This window comes from Myodes glareolus, chromosome 17 (genome assembly GCF_982192425.1).
Source record: "Myodes glareolus chromosome 17, mMyoGla1.1, whole genome shotgun sequence".
NCBI classification, from domain to species: Eukaryota; Metazoa; Chordata; class Mammalia; order Rodentia; family Cricetidae; genus Myodes; species Myodes glareolus.
Genome location: NC_142042.1, coordinates 67,891,390 through 67,915,542, shown reverse-complemented (window position 1 = coordinate 67,915,542; position 24,153 = coordinate 67,891,390). Strand labels below are relative to the sequence as shown.

The 24,153-nt window shown below is 44.9% G+C and overlaps 3 protein-coding genes across 6 annotated transcripts in view; 1 reads left to right on the top strand and 2 right to left on the bottom strand.

Moving 5' to 3' along the window:
- Positions 1-9,061, bottom strand: part of Hapln2 (hyaluronan and proteoglycan link protein 2) — an 18,783-nt gene extending 9,722 nt beyond the window's left edge. Inside the window, exon 1 of the mRNA XM_087897396.1 lies at positions 8,961-9,061. The gene's annotated coding sequence lies outside the window, so the exon portion shown is untranslated. The remainder of the gene's footprint in view (positions 1-8,960) is intronic.
- The window catches only part of Gpatch4 (G-patch domain containing 4), a 24,020-nt gene extending 553 nt beyond the window's left edge, over positions 1-23,467 (top strand). Inside the window, exons 2-11 of one of the 4 annotated variants that reach the window (XM_087897391.1) lie at positions 10,673-10,732; positions 10,879-11,031; positions 11,163-11,247; positions 16,356-16,489; positions 16,867-16,940; positions 17,037-17,129; positions 17,226-17,312; positions 19,958-20,043; positions 20,300-20,350; positions 20,533-23,467. In XM_087897391.1, the coding sequence (XP_087753517.1) occupies positions 16,411-16,489; positions 16,867-16,940; positions 17,037-17,129; positions 17,226-17,312; positions 19,958-20,043; positions 20,300-20,350; positions 20,533-21,322 (1,260 nt within the window). In that variant the 5' untranslated portion in view covers positions 10,673-10,732; positions 10,879-11,031; positions 11,163-11,247; positions 16,356-16,410 and the 3' untranslated portion in view covers positions 21,323-23,467. The other 3 variants (XM_087897390.1, XM_087897393.1, XM_087897392.1) reach the window with 3 other exon arrangements.
- Naxe (NAD(P)HX epimerase) lies at positions 22,078-24,153 on the bottom strand. Its single transcript, XM_048454205.3, has 6 exons — positions 23,940-24,153; positions 23,743-23,851; positions 23,550-23,660; positions 23,354-23,467; positions 22,595-22,742; positions 22,078-22,331 (listed from the first exon to the last, which is right to left on the bottom strand). The coding sequence occupies exons 1-6, from the start codon at positions 24,131-24,133 to the stop codon at positions 22,129-22,131; spliced, it is 879 nt and encodes a 292-aa protein (XP_048310162.1). The 5' UTR covers positions 24,134-24,153; the 3' UTR covers positions 22,078-22,128.

The window sequence follows — 24,153 nt, the reverse complement described above, 5'->3', positions numbered from 1 at the left end:
CACTACGCTGGAGAGATTTGAAACCACTAATCTGCAACAGCAACACCTTTTCAGATGAAAGGAAGAAGGGAGGAAAAGAGAGAGAGGAAGGCAAAAGATGGCACAACCTGACCTCAGCCTCCATTTGCAGCCTAGGTAGAGGCTACTGCCCTGGCAGAGGACTGCACCTCCTCTCATTGCCCTGCCAGCCCAGAAGGTCTGGCAGGGGTGCAGCAACCTTCTCTTCACTCTGCTCCCTTGAACAGGAGTCCCCCGATACCTGCTCAGAACCTAGAACCCCAAGGAGGCTGTGGGAGGGAAGAGCTCCCTGACATAGGGCTCCTTCCTGATACCATGCTCTCACCCCAACCTACCAAAGGCCCAAGGGATCCAGAAGCTCTTCTCAGGATTGTTGAAGGTTTAATGACTGAATTTTGCTTATGAAGAATCACGTCAGCCACAATCTGCTTGCAACACTCAGCCCACTGCTGTGCTAATTGAGCCAGTGAACCAATCTTTTGTCCAGCTGCCCCTGTGAGTAACTGAGTTTCTTGATCCCTCATTCTGTTAGACCACCTTGTTCTCCTGGGCCTTAAGGCTTGCCTGCAGATCCTCCTAGTGTAGTCTCCTGAGTAACCCAGCTATAGACTTGAGGAACGACACCAGCTTTGCCGTCCAGGACCTTGCTGTCTTGCCTGTCTGTTGGTGCACACTCCCAGATTTACATCCAGGACCTTGCTGTCTTGCCTGTCTGTTGGTGCACACTCCCAGATTTACATGGGTCGGTCTTAAACCCAGGCCAGATGGAATGGCTAAAAGAAACAAGGGCTCCCCATTTTGTTTCCTCTTTCTCTACACTCTGTTGAAGAGGCAAATCCACCTCAGCAAAGGGGCTGTTTATTTCAGAACCATGAGGGGCAGACATAGTAGGTGTGATGGCTATTCTTGACTGTCGCTTGATTACATGTGAACTTAACTAAAACCCAAACAGTTGAGTAAACTTGTGAGATTTTTCTTGATTGAATCATCTAAAGCGAGAAGATCTGCTGTCATTCCTGAGGTGTCCCCTGACAAGTCTGTAATGCCCATGATTCCAAAAGGGGCACAGAGATGAGCCACTCCGGAGACAGTTTCAGGCAACGGCATCTGCTTTACTGCATGTGAGCAGCTACTTATATAATGGTGAGCACTTTACCTCAGATTGGACAGTGAGCACGCATATCATCAGGGTCTCTGTGGGAAAGAAGAGAGATCACCCAGAAAGTGAGGAGATGAGGTGGGAGAGAAGAGTGAGCCTGTGGAAGTGGGGACAGAGTTGATTCAGGGTGTATTTGGTTTGAATAAGAATGGTCCCCATAGGCTCATATATTTGAATGCTTAGTCATCGGGGAGTGGCACTACTTGAGAAGGATTGGGAGGTGTGACCTCGTTGGAGTAGGTGCCCTGTTGGAGGAAGTTGACAGACCAGCCTGACTCTATTTTAGGATGAGAAGCCATCTTGTTACAAGGTCAAAAGAAGTTCATTGCTATTTTCTGTAAAAATTTAAATTTGATCATGTCTTAATCTGTTTTTTGGAATTTTATATGTTCCACATTCTATATCCTGAGCTCCACCCTGATAAGATCAGATGTTCCGCCAAGTTCCCACATAAACCAGAAACTCTTAGAAACCCTGGCCTTGCAGTTTGGGGAATATAAAAACCCTATTCCTCCTATGTTTGGAGTTATTCTCTCAGACCCCATCTTGGGGAGATAACCTGTCAGAAAATAAAGCTTACTTAAATTAACCAAAAATTAGAGTCAATGACCTCTATTCTCATTTGATGAGATTAACAAAGTGTGTCACTGGGGTTGGGTTTTGAGGTTTCAAAAGCTCAGTGGATCTCTCTTCCTGCAGATCTGGATGTAGAACTCTCAGCTTCTTCTCCAGTTCCATGTCTGCCCATGTACTACTGCGCTCTCTAAGTGGACTGGATCTCTAAAACTATAAGCCACCCCAGTTAAATGCTTTCTTTATAGGAGTTGTCATGGTCATGATGTCTCCTCACAGCAATAGAAACCAGGTGATTGCTGCTGCTGTGACAGGCCTGACCATGCTGTTTGTTGGTGGAATGTAGACTGAGATGTTTTGGATTAGGAAAGCAGTTGAACACTTCAAGCAGGATTTAATGGGTCATACTAGTAGGAGCAAGGAAGATAGTGGGGCTGAAAACAATGTTGATTATGGTGGCTCAGCTCAAGAGGTTTCAGAGGAGAATAATATTAGTAAGTAACCTAGAATATTCTTGTGTTTGATGAAGAATGTGACTGCTTTTTCCCTTGTCCAAAAAAATCTGCCTGAGGCTTTGGGCTGCCTGAGTTTTGGACTAATGGAATTGGCAGAGGAGACTTCAAGACTCTATCGTGAGGTTGTTAATAACCATTTTTATGCAGATCTATAGCATAGTGACTAAGACACAGGGTGACATTGACTAGTTGCCAGGAACGCAACACCATTGTGAGCTAGCAGAAGCATGGGTTGGGGGCTATAGGACATCAAAGGAAAGTGACAGAGAGAAGAGAGGACGAACATACAGAACTGGATCTGGCCTGGGGTGAAAGACAGAAAGGGCCACTGCGGCCAGGGCTTCTCCACGGCAGCTGAAAGGTCTTTTTTACAGTTGTATCAGGAACAAATGGAGCTGATGTAGGTGAGGGTCATTCCTGTTTGGGTCTAGGGGGAGGTTTAGAAAGTAAAGCGCTTAACAGACAAAGAGAAAACATGAGTATGAGGTAAGGAGAGGAGTAACCCAGGGTAGGGCTAGAGAGGTAGGGAACAAAAACCCATATATAGGAAGAGACTAAGGCTGAAATTTTTGTCTGGTCCTTGTGTCTTTGGGCCCTGTCTCAAACCAGTTAGTCCCCTTCTCAGAGGTCACCTGAGCTGCATCAGGGATTTAGGAGCACCAATCTTACTTAACAGTTTCCATCTGACAAAAAGTGTGTTGTAGCAGGGACAGAAGTTAGAGTGTCTCAGAGGAGGGTTCCCCAAGGGCTAGAATAAAGCATAACAGATGGCAAAGGTCCAGAACATAAGACAGCCATTTGATAACAGTATGTATTCTTGTGGTACACTAAGCAAGGGAGGCAGTCTCTGTAATATATAAAAAATAAGCAAGGCGGTGGTGGCATACACCTTTAATTCCAGCACTTGAGAGGCAGAGGCGGGCAGATCTTTGTGAGTTCAAGGCCAGCCTGATCTACAAGAGCTAATTCCAGGACAGGCTCCAAAGCTACAGAGAAACCCTGTCTCGAAAAAGCAAAAACAAAACAACCTCCCCCCCCCAAAAAAAAACCCACTGGGATGGAGAGATAACTCAGAGGTTAAGAGAACTGATTGTTCTTTCATAGGTCCTGAGTTCAATTCCCAGCAACCACGTGGTGACTTAGAACCATCTGTAATGAAATCTGGTGCCCTCTTCTGTCCTGCAGGCATACATGCAGACAGAACACTGTATGCATAGTAAATAAATCTTAAAAACAGAAGAAAAAGCTGGGATTTCTCTCTGTAAACTGGATACAACCCAAGTCCTCATTACAAACACTTCATTAAGAAAAAAATAAGATAGACTTTTAGTACTAATGTCATTTTTACTGAGTATATAGTTAAGAAAGTAGGACAGTGGTATCCTTAGTCGAAGAAAAGAACAGGCAAGAAAACCATCCCAGGAATCTTTGGCAGGCTTTGTCAAAGGTGTTAGGAAGACTGAACTACAGAACTCTGGTGTGTGGTCCCGCCAGTTGTATAAATGCATTTCCTCTACTAAACAAGCACACCAGTCGGGTGGGAAGCTTATGTACAAGGTTCCTTTGTGTGCAGCATCCACGTATGTCAGTCTAGAACACACTGAGGATGAGTAATTTTGATTCTTTGTTGTTGGGAGACAGTTAGGATGTGGGTGCAGACTCTGAGATCCTCCACTGCAAGAGACAAGAGCAATTCAGCTTCTGTATAGATGCAGGAGATTTACATGCTTCTTCCTCCACGCATCCTTGTCCTGTAATGAGGTTAGCATGCAACTTGATCCATCCAGATAGCAAAGCACGGGATGGGTGTTCCTAAGGGATGGCCGGGATGGCCGTGCTGTGCCACCCTGCTTTTTCTAGAGAATTCCTAATGCGCATGAATGGGAAGTCCTGCAGGGGAGGAAACCTGCCAGATTTTAACTCAGAACTCCAGTGAGCCTGAAACCCTGCTCTCATCCCAGAGACCTCTTCAGAGAACCACTTGTATACATTTGCTTTCAAAGGTCTGGGGAGAATAGGGCCATGGAATTTATTTGGGCATTGAAGAATGGGTTCCACCTAGCTGACTGAGGTGAGGGTGCCTATGGCTGATTCTCTTAGTAGCCAACATGGTGAGCTTGTAAGACTTTAAGACAATTCTGAAGCCATTTCTGAACCCTCTCAGCCTCCATGCCTTAATGCTTCCCCTCCTCCCCTGGGAACCAAGGACCTAACAGCTACACATGCACGTACTCAGTTCCTGAACAATTACATATATATATATATATATATATATATATATATATATATATATATATATATTGACTCAGTCCCCTGGGAAACGGGGTCAAAATGACCTCTTACCTCATCTGATCTGACAATAGTTCTCCAGTCAATTATTGGTATTAGCCCTTTTCAAACAAGCCAATCATAATGGTCAAGGAACAACCCCTCTTGTTTCTATGGGGCCTTCTCCTTTAAAAGTAGACTGTACCAGCTAGTCGGGGTCTCTCGGCTTCCCGAATGCTGAGGGACCCTGTCATGACAGAATTAATAAAATCCTCATGCTTTTACATCGGCTGTGGTATATGAGATGGTCTCTGGGGGTGACTCCTTCTCGGTTTGGACACTCATCAGCTGGAAGATGGGCCTCTGGGTGTGGCTGTGGAGGGGGGCTGTCTTAATCTGAGAGATCTATGTACAGGGAGAGGGGACCGAGAAGCAGATTTCATCAGCCTCGCTTTCCAATTGTGGTTGCCATATGATCGGCTGCTTCAGACTCCTGCTTGTCCACCACGACATATTTTATCCTTTGGGACAGGAACTGTGAGACAAAATAACCTATACTAGTCAGGGGTCTCTAGAGAAACAGACCGATATAATGAATATATAAATGTGTGTGTGTGTGTGTGTGTGTGTGTGTGTGTGTTTATTAAAGTTTCTCACAGGTTGCGGTCTGACTATTCCAACAATGGCTTCCTGATGGGAAGTCCAAGAATCCAGTAGTTGTTTGCTCCATGAAGCTGGACGTCTCAGCTGCTCTTCAGCATAGACTAAAGAAGTGGGTGCTGATGCCAGTGAAGGAATGAACTTGCCAGTAAGAGCAGGAGCAAACAGGAGAAGAGCAAGAGCCTCCTTTTTCCATGTCCCTTATGTGGGCTGGCACCAGAAAGTTGGTTCAGACTTAAGGAGGGTCTTTCTACCTTAAATCCCACCTCAAATGATCCATTCAAGGAAAAGCCCTCACAAGTGTACCCAGAACCTTGGGTTTTTGTAGGGCCTATGGGTCTACCCCTGCTCCTGGGGTTCATCTTGAGGACAGTTTCTGGTCAGCCAGCTAAAACATCCTGTTTGTTCCTGTGCTCCTTCTGCCCTTCCTGGTGATTAGGTGTAGGGCATTGTTTACACCATCTTGGGTGTGGCAATTTCCCACCTGCCTGGGGGAATTCCTTGTGTATCAGCTAGGTGTGTAAGGATTTCCCCAAGGTCGAATAAACGGTTTTCGGCTCAACTCTTTTGGAATGACCCAGGTCTCTTGTGTGTTCTTTCAGTCTCCAGGCCCTTGCCTGACTGGCGTGTGGTAGGTACAGTGGCGCGTAAACTGTACCGAGAGATGCAGGTGTTACAGGTTTTAGTTTAGTTAATCAAAGAGATGATCAAGTTGACAGTCAAGAACAGCCACCACACCCTCCAAGTTTGTCTCTGTAAATAAATTATGTTTGTAGTTAGCATGACTACAAACATAGCTCTGATCATGAGAGAATTTATCATTTATAAGGCAGCTGACCATTGGCTTTTGTCTCAGTCATCTACAGTAACTCTCATGAAATTAGAATTTTATAGTCTGTTATAATTTTTGACCTATAAGTCGATGGGGAGGGGGTAGATGGGAGTTGAGTGTGGAGGAAACAGGAGGAGAGGAGGGAGGGGATACTGTGGTTGATATGGAAAATAAATAAAAATAATTAATTACTAAAAAAAATTACAATTTTTTTTCAAGACAGGGTTTCTCTGTGTAGTCCCAGCTGTCCTGGAACTGACTGTTTACCTCAAACTTACAAAAATCCACCTGCCTCTACCCCCTAAATGCTAAGATTAAAGGTGTGCACCATCACCACTGCCTGGCTAAAGTTACAATTTTTGAATTGAAGTTCTTTTAGTATCAAGTAAATTTTGAACCATAAATACAGCCCATGGAGAGACTGGAAACCTCATTTTCCTAATCCTCTTACGGTGTGTTTTATAAAATATTACAGTATTTTAAAATATATATTGAAGCACAATCCTAATTAGTTTTAATCATAAAATTCCAGAGTCAGATATTGGGGTAAGAGCTGAAAGCACAGAGAAGAAGCAACCATGGTCACCTTTTACCTCTCCAACTCCTTAGACCAAAAAAGGCCAAATTCCAGTCTCTGGCCTGCCTTATCACTTCCTGTCTATCTGTACAGACCTTTAAACCTCTATGGTTAACTAGTGGCTAGCTCATCCTCTGATCTCCAGGCAAGATTTATTTGTTAGAACACAAACAAATATCACAACATTTCCCACTTTTTGTCTAAAATAAAAAAGCAAAGGTTATAACTAACACAGAAAAACTATATACAATAAGTACAATAACTATATATAATATATACAGTCAAGAATTACATTAACAATGTCCAGTTCATTAATATTTGACCAGTTTATAGAAAATACTCCATGATCTATCCTATCTTGATGAGTCCAAAGTGCTGTACATAATTTAGTTTTTATCCTAACTTACATTACCAATCCAAAACTATCTTTTGAGGTATCTCAATCTTATACACATTACACCTCTTTAGTGAGTTTCTTTTCTGAATTTATTAACAAGAAAAACTATAACTATCTAGTCTTCACCTCCATCAGAGACCTGAGAAGGAAATAATATTACCTGAGTAAACAGGAAGTGCGAACAAGTGACTTCCAAAAACTGTGAGCAATGACAGACAGCTGACAGCCTGGGCAGTCGCCCAAGGTTCCTCTGTAACACTGGGGCAGCCATCTTTGACCTACAGGCCTAGGATATCTGACAGGCTTTCTGTGAAGCAGGATATTCTGAAAGACTATCCTACCTTGTCTTGGCAAAATTTGGCAGTCACTTTCTTTTGTGTACTGCTTGTCCAATTAGGACAGCATACTGTTAGAAGTTTAGGTGAGGTACTTTCTTTCCTAGTGGCTTACTTTAGCCATAAATAAAGGAAACTCCTGTGGAGTTTCTTCTTTGATGCCCATTATCTTCTCCGCAGTAGATTGGTGCAGGAGCAGGCAAACCTTATTGTCATTAAAAAAAAAAAAAAGAACCTTATATAACTATAACATCTTAAATGCTATATTTTGTAGATTTCTAATGTGTTTGAAGACCTCCTACCTATCTAAAATATCTTTGTTTAACCTTGAAAACATACTTAACATGACTACAAGTTCGAATGTAATCAGTGACTAACACGAACCTGTCTTCCTATATTATTCTAAATAGTTTGTAATAATAACTTTCAAAGACTAAAAATTTGCATTATAGCTGGGCACTGATGGAGCATGCCTTTAATCCCAGCATGCGGGAGGCAGAGGCAGGATCACTGTGAGTTCAAGGCCAGCCTGGTCTACAAGAGCTAGTTCCAGGACAGGCCCCAAAACTACAGAGAAACCCTGTCTCAAAAAGCCAAATTGCATTATATTGTTAAATGAGCTGTGTAGGCACAATACTGTGAACAAGAGTAGAAATATATGAACAGCATATTCTAACAAAAATAATCTTAAATTTGTATCAATATACAAAAATTCTTATCAATGTAAAATATTTAAAACTAGTAGTTGCTTTTTTGGTTTAAAAGTAGATTCAGTAATCTACCTTTTAATCCTATCATTTCTATAACATACAGTATAACAAAAATAACCTCAACTGAGCAGTGATGGCACATGCCTTTAATCCCAGTACTCGGGAAGCAGAGGCAGGTGGCTCTCTGTGAGTTTGAGGCCAGCCTGGTCTACAAGAGCTAGTTCCAGGACAGGCTCCAAAGCTATAGAGAAACGTCTCTCAAAACACACACACACACACACACACTAAATAAATAACCTCAATTTTGTATCAATATGTAAAAATCCAAGCTAATGTAAAATGTTTAAGCCTCTGAGCTTCAGGAGCTGGCAGGTGGGAGAGAAACCTTCGGTTACAATATATAACTCAGTTTCTTCAATAGCTAAAGCTTAACAAAGTTAGCAAAGGCACAGGTGATGACACACATCATACCTCAGTTTCTGTTAACATGGACAGACCATTGTAACTCAGGATACACATGTTTATAAACTGTAGTCACCCATCCATATGTGCACACTCAGGCCTCCTGAGACTTTGTTTTTGCTTTCCTGGTTTTGTCTTTATTTGCTTTTTTTTCATTTTTATGACAAAGTTTCATCTCATCATATAAAAATTCATTCTTATTCAAAAGATTTTAAGCCTCTTTTTTTCCAGAAATACAATCTTATAACTTTATATTTGTTAAAATTTTCTTAAACCTATTTACTGTTTCTCTCTATTTTCTTAAAACAGAGTTGAATCCAAATTCATATATGGCATGTTGTAGCAAATTAAGATCACCTATACATAAACTTTTAATTATTAACCTTTTTGTTACAAGTTTTAGGTTAGCTTTTTCCCTGGTTGGAATTTTTTTTCAGTTTATTTAAACCATCACCTGTGGGCACACAGATCCTGAGAGGAAAGTTTTTCAGCAAGAGTTTCAAAGACATCCATGTGCTTGAATAGGAGAACATCTTTGCTAAAAAAAAAAAAAAAAAAGAATCAAGAAGGGGAAAATTCATAAAGTTGGATATTTGTAATTATATTTAGTAGGCCTCATCCAGTCCACACAGCAGCGTCACGACTGCTGCAGGGGTGAGCTCTCTCCCCATTCTTTTTCTTACACCCAAGTTTTCCCAGAGAACCTTGAGATCTCTCATAAGGCCTAATCACATACAACCAGCTAGGAGGAAAGACTGGCTACTCAGGTGAGAGCTGATGACCTTGTCTGCCTTGAAGCCCAGTTGTGATTTTTTGAAATGTGGTATATATTATGTAACACAAAATATATAAGAAAAATTTATATATATGTAATATATATTTTATTATCTATATTTTAAATTGTGTGTGTGTGTGTGTGTGTATGTGTGTGAATAGACATACCGTGTTCTGCCTGCAGGCCAGAAGAGGGCACCAGACCTCATTACAGATGGTTGTGAGCCACCATGTGGTTGCAGGGAATTGAACTTAGGACCTCTGGAAGAGCAGCCAGAGCTCTTAACCTCTGAGCCATTTCTCCAGGCCCCAGTTGTGATTATTTTAATCAGGCACAGCTGGAGTTTTGAGTGATTTTTTTAAAGACGTAGGGTCTTTTTCATCCATAACCAGTTTGTGTGTGTCTGAAGATGGAGGCAGACAACCTGAAAAACACAGCAAGTGTTTTTTCTCCTATGAGAACATCAAGTTGCCAATAAATAACTTACAGACCATCAAACAGAAACCATAAAAATTCAAACTAGAGTGTCTAGGCTTGTGTTTAGAATCAACCAGCATAAGGTAAAAAGGAGTTCCAAGAGCAGTTTCAGGTCATACATCAGGAACTTTTTCCAGACAGAAAAACATGCCTTGCATAAAGAAACTTGCTGTGCATGCCACCGCCATTCTGAAGCGGGTGTGTGTGTGTCCTGGACTCATTGGCTGTCAAGACTGCTGCAATGCCTGGTTCTTCGTTGGGGCAGAGAAATGGCGGGCGCGGGGCAGGGGGACTGGGGGGACGGACGGGATAGCTGTCCTGTTTCCATTTTGAAGTTCTGGATCCATGGTTCCCGCAGTCACTATTTCCCCTTTGTGACAAGCTGTCCCAGCTGAGGCATAATCTTTTTGTCTATTTTGTTTTGTTTTGTTTTTTGAGACAGGGTTCTCTGTGTAACAGTCCTAGCTGTCCTGGAACTTGCTCTGTAGACCAGGGTGGCCTCAAACTCACAGAGATCCGCCTGCCTCTGCCTCCCAAGTGCTGTGATTAAAGGCGTACGCCACCACCACCCGGCATAATCTTGACTTTATGACTCATTTCCCAAGGACTCGGGGAACCTTTTGGGGGAAGGGGATAGAAGTTAATTAGTCCGTGCTCTAGGAGAAGTTGCAAAGCCGAGTTGGAGGGATCAGAAGTGTTAAGATGTGCTGGGAATTATGTGGTGGGAGGAGTCTCAAACCCTTCTCCATTCTGTCTTATGAATTTATCTAAATAAATTTAGATATTAAAATCGATTTTTTTTTTCAAACTGGACCAGTGGTGGCCATTGTCTAATTGAGGCCAGATTTGGACTGGGAGCCGAACAAGTATGAGTGATCTCAGGTCTCCTAAATGGAGATTTTTTTTTTTTTTAGATTAGCCCACAGAGACACTAAGGATGTGTACTTTGGAACCCAGAGTCGGTGCTGAACCAGGTAAAAAACAGTCATCTGGAGGCATTCCTCAGGTTTCTGATAGATCAAAAGTGCATGGAAAGTAGGAGGGGCGTCCCCAGACTAGTATATTGTTAAGGAGTCAGTTGCTCCCAGGCTGTGGAAACCTCTCTTAACTTTCACCTAAGTCTTGCAGGAGCTGGAGAGAATTCCTGGGACTCTCGATTGAGCGAGTTTTGTGTGTGGAAAGCTCCCAGAAGCATCGACCCGGCAAGTCTCAAGATGAGATAGATCGGTCATTCCTTGAGCCTCTGTGGCCTAACGAGGGACCCGAAACCCAGGTAAGAGTCCTCGCTTCCAGTGTACTGAGAGGAGGACGCTTGCACTTTAGCCAGGAACTCAGTTTCCGTGGCAACCAGCTGGAAGCGTGGTCTCTGACAGCCCGGGCATCTCTATGGTTTTTGTATCCTAGAAGGACCGAAGTGCACTTCCGGGAAGATGGCGACACCCACGCCTGGCGTGACACGTGCTTCCACGGAGAGGACCGCGCACTGAAGGTAAGGGGTTTGCTTCCTCAGGGACAGGAGCAAAGGCGGAGACCTGCCAGTAGTTCCACCCTGCTGACTCTGCTGCCGTGGAGAAAAAGGCAGCGGCCAGCCTTTTAGGCTCCTGCAATCGGGTGGCTCTGGCCATCCCTGAAAACTGACTGGAGAGGGGACAGTGCCTCAGAGTGCGCTTGCAGCCTTCACAGATCTAGCTGCGTCTGCCTACGCCTGGCTATTGCTCAAGTATGTTGAAAGCGATTCCTACTTGGTTACTCAGTTCTGTTCAAAAACACTGAACGCGTTCTTATTGTCAAGGGCTGGGAAATAAAATCGTCTCCGACTCCGGGGAGTATGGTTCTGAATTACTGTGTCGAAGAATAGGATGTGGGAAGTCTTACAGAGAGCATAACAAACAGTAAGAACCCCAAAATAGCAGCTTCTGAAATTCCTCACTATCAGTCCTGGGTCTATAGCTAATTTGGTTTCAGCGAGTAACTAAAGTTATCAGTGCCCGATTTCTTCTTCATAAATTACGGATAAGGAATACCTTCTACGATTGTTGGCAGGCATAGATAGAATCAATGTGAAGCAGTTAAGAGCAGGCTGGTGTTGAGTCAGTGCACTACAAGTGTGGAGTATGATTGTTGTTAAAATAATCAAAGATAATTTCTGAGAGGTTTTAAGGTGACCTCAGTATCTAAATTTTACTTGTGTTTCTATATCAAGAAGCAAGGTAAAATCGGAAGAGAGAAGCTGGCCGGTCTCGAACCCCGGCCAGCCGGTAATTAGACCCTATCTAAAAACAAAAAAAGACAAGGGGGCGAAGGGTAGGGCCACTTCACTCTTTTTCTGTTGCTGTGCTCAAGGTTCAGGTATCACTTGAGCTTTATATAACATCCTTCCTGGTGGAAAGGCGGATAGAAATGTGGTTTGTCCTAAATGTGCCTCCTCTTTATACTTGAGATGCCTGATAGCCCCAGCCCCCTTAAAAGGTTCTGTGGACTTTGCTGACTTTTAGCTGTGCAGAAGTTGGAGAATGTTCCTAGCCACGGGAGTACATAGAGTATATTCTCCCAACAGAGCAATGGTATCACTTGTGTGCTACTTGGGAAATTACATGGTCTATGCAGTCATAAGAAAGGGGAAAGGGCAAGTACATGGGAGGGTTTATGGGAAGAGTTTTATCTCGTGGGCCTCAACCCAAAGGGGTCTGTCTGGCTTTGAGAACCGAACTTACTGTTTGAGGTAGGGTCTCACTATGTCCCCCTTACTGGCCTGGCACTTAGTATGTAGATGGGATGGCCTCTGTCACTTAGATCTGCTGCTCTGTTTCCTGTGCACCACCACACAGGGCTGCCAGGACTGTTTTATTATTTTTTTAAAATTTATATTTTATGTGTACAAGTGTTTTGCCTGCTTGTATGTATGTACATCTGATGCATGCCTGCTGTCAATAAGAGGGTGTGGGGAGTTGTAAGCTGCCTTGTGCTTACTGAGAACCAAACCCCTTTTCTGTTCAAGAGCAGCAAATGCCTTAACCACTGAGCTATCTCTCCAGGCCCCCAAACTGTCATTTTATACATCATATCAATAACTTCCTTGTCTCTAATAGTCATTATCCTGTGCGTTGACCTCACTGCTAGGGAAAGAACTGCCACAGATTTAGTGGCTTAATTCGATAAATAAATAATAACTCTAAAAAGAATTTATATGTGTGGGTGTTTTGTCTGCTTGTATGTCTGTGCCCCATGTGTGCCTGGTTCCCTGAGGAGATCAGAAGATGTCAGATCCCCTGAAACTAGTTTGTGAGCTGCCATGTGAGTGCTGGGAATCAAACCCACAACTCTGGAAGAGCACCCAGTTCTCTTAACCACTGAGCCATCTCTCCAACCTCTGGGGCTTTTTATTTATTTATTTTTTGAGTGTATGTATGGGCGTGCACACACATGGAGGCCAGACGTCAGCCTGAGATGTAATGTCTCAGGAATTAACCGCCTGTTTTTTGAGACAGAGTTTCTAACTGTTTGGTTAGGCTGTGCTGGCCTAAAATAAAGCCCTGGAGAGTTTCCCGTCTCCATCTCCCACACTAGTGCACACCACTGTGCCTGGCCTTTTTCATGGTACTGTTGCTTTTTAAAGTCCTGTCTTACACTCCTGGCCACCTTTTATCTCTTGGTATCTTATGGATACCTTATGGATGGTATCTTATGGATACCTTATGGATATCTTATGGATGGTCAGGGGTTAAGAGTACTTACTGCTCTTCCAAAGGACCTGAGTTAATGTCCAGCACCCACATGGTAGCTTGCAACCATTTATAATACAAATTCCAGAGCATCTAACACCCTCTTCCAGTTTCTGAGAGCACTGTATACACATGGTACACATACATGCAGGCAAACACTCAGACAGCTAAAGTTCAAAGAAGTCTTGTTTCTAAAAACATTATTCTTTCAGAAGTGTTTGCAATGTTCAAGAGGGCCTAGGCTGTTCTAGGGTTGAGGTGTTGTTTTCCTCTGCTAGACTGATGTCAGGACATCCATCTTGATCCCCATTGCTCCCCTGAAATTAGAATACTGTCTGTACAAAAAGTATCAAAGAGTAGGCCTACTATGAAGTACAGCAATAGCCAAGTAAGCACCAATCGTTTAAGGAAGTAATGGAACATTGTGCATGGGGGGAAAACTTGGAGTAAAACAGGTGATTTTTAAACTCGGGCTAAAACAGGTGATTTGGTCCTGAGTTGGCAGAGAGAACTAAGGGAGGAAATATATCAAAGAAGGCGTGGTAGGGCTGGGTAGGCCCTGCCTCTGGGAGAAAGGCTAACGGCTGACTGAAAAGAGAAAGGTTAGGAAACACAGTCATAAAACCAAGAACAGTCCCAGCTCCCAGGAGGGGGCCCTGTAGACCTGGTCGGTGTGTGTTCTTTGGGAGAGATAAGGAGAACAAGACAGAGCTAGCTAAACTAACACCAGGTATTAGAGGGGAATGTGCTGGAGGGAGGTTGTATAGGGAGAATATGAAAGCCATCTGGCCTTTGGTTGGCTTGCTGATTTGGTCGAGTTTGAGTCTCTTTAGGTTCCTTCCCAGGCTCCCAGAAGTCAGCCTTTGGGAGCTAGTGTTACAGTCATGGGCTGAGCATTGTCTCACAGGTGGAGTCTCAGGTACAAGTTACACCTTTTCAGGTTCCTGGCTGCAGGTGCTGGGCCTGCCCTGTGCTATTCCTGCATCACTGGCGCACTGCTCGACGTGTGTGCAGACTCGCGTCCCACTAGGTTTCCACACCAATGACTAATGTCCAGAGGCTCCTGTGTCACTTGTGTGTTGCCGTTTCCCAAGAGTGCAGTTCATGAGGGGGGCCCTTCTGAAATGGTGTTTACAGCTGTCCTGTCAGCACCAAGTGAAAGCCTGGCAGCTCTGCCCCACTGAAGCTTCCTTTGTGGATTCTGTCTCACTCTGCCCTTTGAAGTGTCTGTTATGGAATTACTATGGTACACTGCAGGTTTTCCAAGCCCCTCTCTCTCGAGCCGCATCTCCTGCTTTGTAAAGTTCTGTTTGCTATTACAGCTAGAAACATCCAGGTGTCCCTCGTGTCTTACATTTATTAAATACCTTTTTCCTGTTAATTCCTTGGGAGACTTGGACAGCCCATGCCTGGATTTCACCTCTCACCTTCTGCTCATCATTCTTAGACCAATATATAATATTTAAGAGCATTTCTTAAAGTTTTTTGGACTCCATAAAGGGTATTTAGTAGACTTTAAATCTGATGAAAGTTTTGCCTTTTAGAGCTGTCTCTTTGAGAAGCTCCAGATTTACTCAAGTAGCCCCGTTAGTCAGCTTTGACAGTTTTCTGCAGCCAGGGTGGTAGCACATAGTATTGATCCCAGTACTTGGTAGGCAAGCAAGCAGATCTCTGTGAGTTCAAGGCCAGCCTGGTCTACAGAGAGTTTCAGGCTAATGGGGGCACATAGTCTCAAAACAAAAAGCAGTTGTCTCCTATACCCATAACAGATGATTTTAGCACAAACCGACTCTGGTAGTCTGTCTGTTCAGTGTTATGTGCCTGCTTAACTGCTTCGGAGGCAAATTTAGTGTACAAGGTGGGTCCAAAAGGAGTATGTGTGAGTAACTGTAAAGAAATGCAGTTACTCAGAATCATGTGATTTGGGCTAGTGTTCAAATTGCTTGAATGGGTCTTCAGGCAAGAAACCCAGGTCCTTTTTTCCTCACTTGTAGGACGAGTTAATACCTATCGGACAGGAATATCTGTGAAGTATAATGAGGTGATAATGTATGACACCCATCTTTGTTTACTTAGTGTTGCTAGCATCCCCTTCCTAAGCTGAACAGTTTAAAGGGAGGCTTCTGGAATCTGAACCAGTCATTAGGAGGAAGATTGGCTCCCATACCAAGACAGTACAAATGCTGGAGCACAGTATAGACGGTAGGCTCTCTTAAGGACCAGTCTCTAGCTCAAGACACCAAACACCTCATTGCTTTGATTTTACAGGGTAATAATTTAGGGTGATCTTACAGACTCTGCAGACAGGCTTACTGGTTTAAATTCTCCATATGTTAGTTGTGTGACTTTCTAGCGAGCTACTCATGATAGTTTACATTTTAATGTGTGTCTGTGTGTGTGTGCATGTATGTTTGTGAATGTGCATGCGTATGGAGGTCTGAAGACAGTCCATGGAAGTTAGTTCTCTCCTTCCACTAAGTAAGTCTCTAGGATCAAACTCAGGTCCTGGGTTTGGCAGGAATCACCTTTACCCACCTAAGCACCTCTCTGGCCATCACTTCCTATTGTCTAGGAGCCAAGGCCAGTGAATGGTGCTGGGGATTGAACCCAGGCCTCACGCAGGCTCACAAGCATTCTACCTACTAACCACACGGTGCCCTTTTCTTTTTCGCTCACTTAGGGTCTCATATAACACAGGCTGGCTTCAACCTTTCTAAATGGTTCTGGGTGATACAAACTTCTGATCCTCTTGTGTCTGTATTCCAAGTGATAGGATTATATGTGTGTGCTATAGGATGCTGTGGGTTGAAACCTGGGACTTTATGTGCTCTGTTGTCCAAGCTGCATCTCCAGGGCTTTCTTTCCCTATTCAAAGGATGGTACCACATCTTCCCTGGTGAGAATCTGAGGACAAAGACTCTCTGCCAGCCATGAGTGTCACCCCAAAGGTCAAGAGTCGTGGGATGAAGTTTGCTGAAGAGCAGCTGCTAAAACATGGATGGACTCAAGGTGTTTTAGGGCCCCTTCCATATCCTCCCAACTCCCTCTTTCTGCCCCATGTCAGTTCAACCAGAGGAGAAACTAGTTTGAAAATTTTAGAAGCATAAATTTTCTGGCCTATTGGAAAAAGGAAGAATGGATGAAATTCTCATTCTTCAATAATGGGGGAATAATGAGGTAAAAATAGTTGGGCAGATTGGAGGAGCCAGTAGAAATACGACAGAAAAAGATCATCCTGGGTCAGATAGAGGCACTTGTGGAGTGAGGAGATTCGGAAAGGGACATAGTAAACCCAGTGATCAGTGAAAGGCACAGCGGTTGACCCAGGAGGACTTGCTGAGGGCTCAAGGCAAGCTACAAAGTAAACCACTCGCTGTCCTCTGCAGGCAAAGGCCTGGGCCGAAATGAGAATGGCATCACCCAGGCCCTCAAGGTGACGCTGAAGCAAGACACCCATGGGGTAAGCCTGGAAAATGACCAGCATGAATGTGAGAGGGCACCCATGAGGGCCGGGGCGGTGCTCAGACTGTGACTTCCATTTATTATTTACCTGGAGGTGGGACATGACCCTGCCAAGGAGTTTACAAACCACTGGTGGAGTGATCTCTTCAACAAGACTGCAGCCAGCTTGGTAGTGGACACAGGGAAGGTATGAGCTTGTCAGGTGCACTGATGAATGAATGTGTGTCTGGGATGCCACAGGGAGGTACAGCATGCTGCTTTCTCAACCGGTGCTTCCCAACAGGACGGAGTGCAGATAAGGCGCCTTTCCACGGAGACTACCCAGCGTAATCACCCCAAGCCCAATCTGCTGTACCAGAAGTTTGTGAAGGTACCAGAATGAGAGGTGCAGTTCTTTACTGGGTCCCGATCCTTATTTTACAGATGTGACCAAAAGGGTGAAAAACCAAATGCTGAAGAACCCACAGATGGCTTATAAAGGCAAGAAGAATAGAACCCAGGCTTTCCAGCTTCTTACTACAGCTGTAGAAAGCCAGCAGTTAGCAGCATAAATTCTGTGCTCGGGGCTTCCTTCCCAAGTTTCTCCATCTGTTGGCATCTATTTTAGTTCAGGCAGTCCTTGCCTTTCTAGAAACTCTTCCCCTCTGTACAGGTAGCTGGCTTTCTTCAAAACATCCACAGGGTTCTCTCTGAAACACAATCGGATTATGATTCTTTTTGTTTTCAAAATGGATTCTCTGTAGCCCTGGCTATCCGGAAACTCACTCTGTAGACCAGGCTGGTCTCAAACTGAAGAGATATACTTGCCTCAACTTCCCTAGTGCTGGGATTAAAGGTGTGCACCGCCGCCATCTGGCTCCACCCCCTGATTTATCCCTCTTGGCCCACTCCCACCTGTCTCTCTGGACAGAAGCAGGTCTGCTGCTTCTCCTTCAGGAAGCCATGTTCTCCCTCCCGCCCCTTCTCTGCCAGTGCTCTCTCTGCCCGTCACCTGCTAACCATTTCTTGACTTTCAGATTGAGATTATACATAAGCGCCTTCTAGAAACTACTCTCAAACCCTGGCTTGAGCTATTTGTGGGGAGGGCAACATTTATCCTAACTGCTCATGTAATTACATCTGGACTAGATTCATCTCATTCTTTTTTCTATTTATTTTTTGTGCATGTATACATGTTCACATATGTATGGGTACATGTGTGCAGGTGCTCATGCATGTATATTTATATAGAGGCCAGAGGTTGACATTAGATATCTTCCTTGACTAAACTAGGGTCTCTCACTTGAATCCGCCTCTTGCATGCTGGGGTTACAGCACTATGTGGGTGCTGGAGATCGGCACTCAGGTCCTCGTGCGTGCACATCAAGTGCTGTTACCAGCTGAGCTGTCTCCCTGTCTGGACCCATTCATTGTCCTTCTACTCTATCCTGAGCTACATGGCCCATAATAGGTTCTGTTCACCTACTAAACAAAAACTGGGAATAGGAGTGCTGCCTTTTTTGTTAGCTACTGGCACCTACTCCACTATGAAAACTTAAAGTTTTCCCTGCTTGTGCTACAGTCAGCCATCTATGAGCCAGAGACGCCCTGGCTGCTATGTCATGGTCTGGGCCAGCCCAGACCATAAATTATTTCTCGAATCATAAGGGAGGCATGGGAATAATTGAGGCACAACTCACATGGCTTTATCGGGAAGTTTTCAGGGATCCCTCATGAAATCCTAAGTTCACATCCTAAAAATTCACCCGTGTTTATTCTCCAAACAGCTTTTATACCAAAACGTAAACTGAGGGGAATTCATTAGCATTCTGTTTCCTGGGTAGCGGGGAGAATGACTGTGGTCAGGTCCACACCCTTCTATGTCCATTTGGTCACGTCTTCCTATCCATCTTCCTGCTCTGTCTGCCTGCTCTGTCATGTAGACTGAATTAACCTCCTTCCCAGGCAACCTCCCAAATTACAAAGAAGCAGCAGAACAACATTAGCATATCCTGACCCTTTGTTTAGGGAGGTGACCACCTCCTGTGTGGCAGCTGCAAATGGTGGCCTAAAATTCTGGCTGCCATACAAAGTAGAAATATGGGCCTGTATATATAATATGGGCCTACAATCCACTCCCTCTTATTTATTGTAATAAAACCTGTGCTTCTGCAACAGGACAGATGATGCGTCTGCCTTAGGCAAAGACTTCACCATTTACTCAAATTTACCTGTCTTTGGAAATTATGTGAGCTCCTGCCTTAGGAATCTGGGAAGAAGAAGCTTCCAACTCTCTCTGACTGCCCACCTCTGTGAACAAAGGGGATTAAGGGAGAGAGACACCTGTGGGCTCTGTGTCTTGGAGCCATATTTTTTTTTTGGGTCAGGAGAAATCAATGTTTTATGAATAATCAAGATCCTAAAGACTATAGTCTCCTATTCAAAGGAGAGGAGAATCACCTGAGTTGAAAATGTTTTTTTAGCTGGTTTAGAGCACATCTTGAATGTTTTACATTGCATCAAAATCTAAAATGTTTAACATATGCATTAAACCAACACATTTACAGGGCACATCAAACTTTTCTCAACATCTTATAAGCAGGTCAATACCATAATTAACAATAAATCCATAATTAAATCCAAACATTTATAGAGCCTGTCAAACTTTTCTTAACATTTTATGAGCAGTTATAAACATTATCAGGTCAATACCATAATTTTAGACTGGGAATTAACAATAAATCCACAATTTAACATATCACATATTAATATATACATATTAAATCCGTATTAATCAAAAGACAAGAAAAGTTTTTTTTCTGGCCACCGTACAAAGCAAAAATATGGGCCCATATAATATGGCCCTACACTGCTCCACTTTCCAATAACTGTGGCCCATCTCCTTCCCAAATTGAAATACGCAGCCTGCATAGCTCTGCAAGGGAACAGTGGTGAGTTGTAGGGCTTCTTAAAGGGAGGAGAGTTGGTAAAGGTATTGGGTTGGCTTCATCCATCTCCACAACTCTTTTCTTCTAGACAGCCACACTAACCTCAGGGGAGGAGAAGCCTGACAGAGCGAGCAGCAGTGGTGACGACAGCCATGAGCCTATGCCTCCAAAGATGTGAGATTGTATTTTGCATTGAGGGCATGTGGGAGGAGAGACCTTGGCATCTTAAGAGGATGAATAAGTAAACCTAATGTTTGACTGGGCTCTTTGAAGGGAGGTTGTAGAATTAGATAGGCTATTCTTTGTATTCTTAGTAGTTAAAAAAGTACCAGGTTTTGAATAAGAAATAGTGAAAATGTACATTTTTTTAGACAGAAAAAAAATCAAGCCTTTTCACCATCTGTTTGTGATTTGTCGTCTGCCCTTACAGTCTGACTGATGAGATGCTACTCAAAGCCTGTAAGGGGCGAACAGCACACAAGTAAGTTGTGGTCGCCTTCTGGGTTTCCCATCTTTTCTGCCTATGCTTTAGAATAGCCGGTGCCACCTCTCAATTATTTCCATCCCAGGGAAATAATTGCTATTGTTGATGCATTTGTGTTTGAAGTTAGGCAGCTGCCCTCCATTCCCAACTTTCTATGCTGACTTGGACCCATTTCTTAGGGCTGCCCGGATTGGAATCACAATGAAGGCCAAACTTGCTCGCCTGGAGGCCCAAGAGCAGGCCTTCCTGGCTCGGTTCAAAGGCTCAGAGGATGTGGGGACCTGTCAACCACAGGCTGACAGGGAGCCCTCCCGAAAGAAGAAAAAAAAGAGGAAACAGAGAGAGGAGGAAGAGGCTGTAACACCTGAAAAGAACGTAGGTGAGGCGCTCCTAGAATACACTGACCAGAGCGTTAAGAAAAGCAGGAAGAAGAAACGGAGGCGGAAAGAAGAGAAAGAGGGAATGGCTATAGGAAGTGGGGAGGAAGAGGCTGAAGGAGAAGGGGGGCCTAAAGAGCTGAGCACAATGCAGTCTGATCAGTCATCTAGGAAAAAGGAGAAAAAGAGGAGGCAGCACCATGAAGAAGAGGGGAAGATGGGAGTCTGTGATAAAGGAGGCAGAGATATGACAGGCAGGCCAAAGGCAGCGGACAGTGGAGCGGGCACAGACCCGTGGAGAAGCAGCAAGAAACTGCAGCACTGTGGGGAGGTCTTGGACACCCAAGCTGAAGAAGGGAAGGATGGCCTAACAAAAGGAGAGAGAAAGGTCAGAAGAGGCAAGAAGAAAAGACAGAAGTGTCGTGAGGAGGTGGTCTTGGACGTAAGCGATAAAGATGATGACAGCAGGACTTGGGAAGTAGAGAATGAAGGTGAGAGAAGTCAGGCACATCCAAAGGAGAGAGCTGGCATCAACACTGACCAGAGAGCTAAAAAGAAGAAGCAGAAGAGGGACCGAAGGTCTCCAGTGTAGCCCTGCTGACTCCTCTTCAGGGGTAGCCTGGGTTTGCCCCTCTGCAAGCAGCTAAGGAGCACCAGTCCGCTGAGGAAAGCGAAAGCATTCAGTGCTAGCTGAGGGGTAGACATTCCCTGAACAATGTCCTGTCCAGAAAGTACAGACCCTGGTGCCCAGCTAAAGGATGATGGAAGAGAAATTGGGGTAGGAGTTTCTATTTGAAGAAGTGTCTCTGGTAAAGTCTGAAAATGTAGACTTATGTGAAAAGACAGTTTGTTTTGTTATTTGAGACAGGATTTCTCTAATATATCTCATGCTTTCCTAGAACTCAGAGATCCACCTGCCTCTACCTTGGCCTGTACTACTATACCCTGAAGAATGTTTTCATTTTTAAATACTGTGAAGATTAAGAAAAACATACATTTAGATGTATGGGCTGGGTTAGCCTTCCAGACTGCCTGTTTCTAATCATGATTAAATGAGAGCTTGGCTCCCAAGCCTATAGGTCATTCCCAGTTAACATCATCATTTCCAGCATGTGAAGTTCTGAAAACAAATTAGACGGCCCTTGGAGACTTTTGAAGAAACTCTGTTACCCTCTTGGGGTCTCGCTACAATGCTAAGCTGAGTTTGTTTAGAGGTATCATTCCTGGGTAAAGGCTATCACACCTGAAAATAACAATGGAGTTATTTTCTATTGCTTACAAATGCCTGGTCTGTTTCCGCAAGCAAAGTGTAGCCTGCTGATGAATATTAAGGCCAGAAGACTCCAATTTGAAGAGACGGCACCAAGCCTTTATTAGAAAGCTGCCCGCCCACCTCCCTTACTGTAAACGGTAGACACACTCTGTGTCAGGGTAGGACGGGAGGTTTAGCTGGTACTTCTTTTCTAGAGCAGGTGGTACAAAACGTCCCCCCAGGTAATGATACCGGCCAGTAAACTGGGTTGCAGACTTCTTGGGAGCTGTCAGTGAGATGAGTAAGTCTGGTTGGATTCCTCCAGGGTTTCCTTTCTCTACATCCCATCCTGAAGAGAGAAAGTGGTATGAGGAAGTAAAGATGGTCTAGTCCTTATGAATAGGTAAACTCTTAGTCTCAGTACTATTGGGTTTGGGTTTTCCCACAGGGTCAGCATGAACTTTGCTCCCCAGCCCTAATGTGGGGCATGGAAAGGTACATTCAGATTATTTTAGATCTGGTCTATACTGTGGATCAAGAATCCAGTCCTCTGGGTACCAGCCTGAAGACAAGGTGGAACACCAGACCCCCGCACCATCTGGGTCCCAGCACCTGAGGGAATGTCGATGCTAGCAATAGGCACAGTAAGTCCACTCAGGACACTCAAGATGCTGTGGAATGGCTCCCGAACATCACCCTTGAAGCTGAAACCAAAGATGGCGTCCACCACCAGTTCATACAGTTCATCAACCATCATGGGCTGTAGGGGAGCAGGAAGAATGTCAGGAACTGTTGTCACATAGGAAGGGCTGTCCCTGCACCCACAGACCACAGAGGTATAGAGATAATTGCTTCCTAAAGTGCAGACTGCGGCCATTCTGAATTCAGGCATATGTTCTATTCTGAGTGCCTGCCTGCCTGCTTCCTTTGGGGAGAAAGGGGCTGACAGTGTAGGGAGCCTGAGCCTGGAAGCCAGAAGGGACCAATTCTGCCTTAGCTTTGCCTTGTTCCGATTCTGTGATTCTGGGCAAACCGTTTCTCTGCATGTCAATATCTCCATCTATAGAGTAAGTTAATTCTTTAAATTTCAGATTTCCCACCCCTAAATCCATGAATCTACAGAAAAGGCTTAGGATGAGGCCCTGAGGGTCAGGTCTATGATAACTGCACGCTGGGGGAGAAAGCTGACTGCAGAACAGGGGTGCCCGGATCTGCTAGTGTTGGGAAGTGCTGGAGCACACACTATGGAGGGGCTCCTACACTGCTGCTGCTACTTGGAGAGCAACTTTTATGGCAGGCAACTCGGTCTGAAAACATGAAGGGAAGGGCAGAGGCAGTACTTACTGGGGAGATGAGATATAAGCCACCTACCTCTGGGGGCATTTCACTAAGGAAAGGAATGTCCATTTTCTGACACTGAGTCACTAGCCCAGTGAAGAGTGGCTTGTTAGGTTTTTTGGGGTAATAGATAGTTGGCTGGTAACCCTGGTTGGAAAGGAAAGTAGCAATTCAGTCTCTGATTCCAGATTGCTTATACCTTTTTACAAAGACTAGCTCATATACTCACAAAAAGTTTGAGGTGTCGCGCGCAGACCAGGCCGTCCCCTCCATTATTCCCGGGGCCACAGATGACCAAGACGGTAGGGGGACTCTTGGACATGGACGAAGGGGGATAAGCCTGAATGAAGGCAGAGGCGCAAAGGGTGTGGCAGTCACGGCCCTCTGCTCCACCGCGGGAGGCCTCCCCACATGCCACCTACCTTGGCAATGGCCGTGGCACAGCTCAGCCCGGCCAGCTCCATGAGCTGATCCACGCTGAATTGGTATTCGTTAAATAGCTCCTCGTCCACGGCCCGCGCCTCTTCCTGGCTGTGGGAAGTCCTGGCCTGAGTCCACCGCCCGGGCGCTGGGGGCGCGGCCTGTCCCGCCCCGCCCCCGTGGAAGAAGGTGGCCGTACCTCAGGTACTTCACCGCGGCGCTCGCCATGGTCTCCGAGCCCCGGCGCGGCGTTCCCCACCAGGCAGGCCCTGCAACGCACACACTCTGCCGGCCTGCGACCCGGGGCAGGCGCGAGCCCGCAACCAGCAGCCCGACACCCAGCAGCGCCCGCAGCCCGGACATTCGGCACGCTGCACTCCCCGCCCAGCGCATGCGCACGGCCTCCAGCGCCG

Excerpts from the sequence above, each read along its gene's own strand:
- Naxe (XM_048454205.3), bottom strand. The coding sequence starts at position 24,133 with ATGCGCTGGGCGGGGAGTGCAGCGTGCCGAATGTCCGGGCTGCGGGCG. Across the intron at positions 23,468-23,549 it reads CGCGACACCTCAAACTTTTT|GGTTACCAGCCAACTATCTA; the intron begins GTGAGTATATGA and ends CTTTCCAACCAG. Across the intron at positions 22,743-23,353 it reads TTAGTGAAATGCCCCCAGAG|CCCATGATGGTTGATGAACT; the intron begins GTAGGTGGCTTA and ends GCTCCCCTACAG.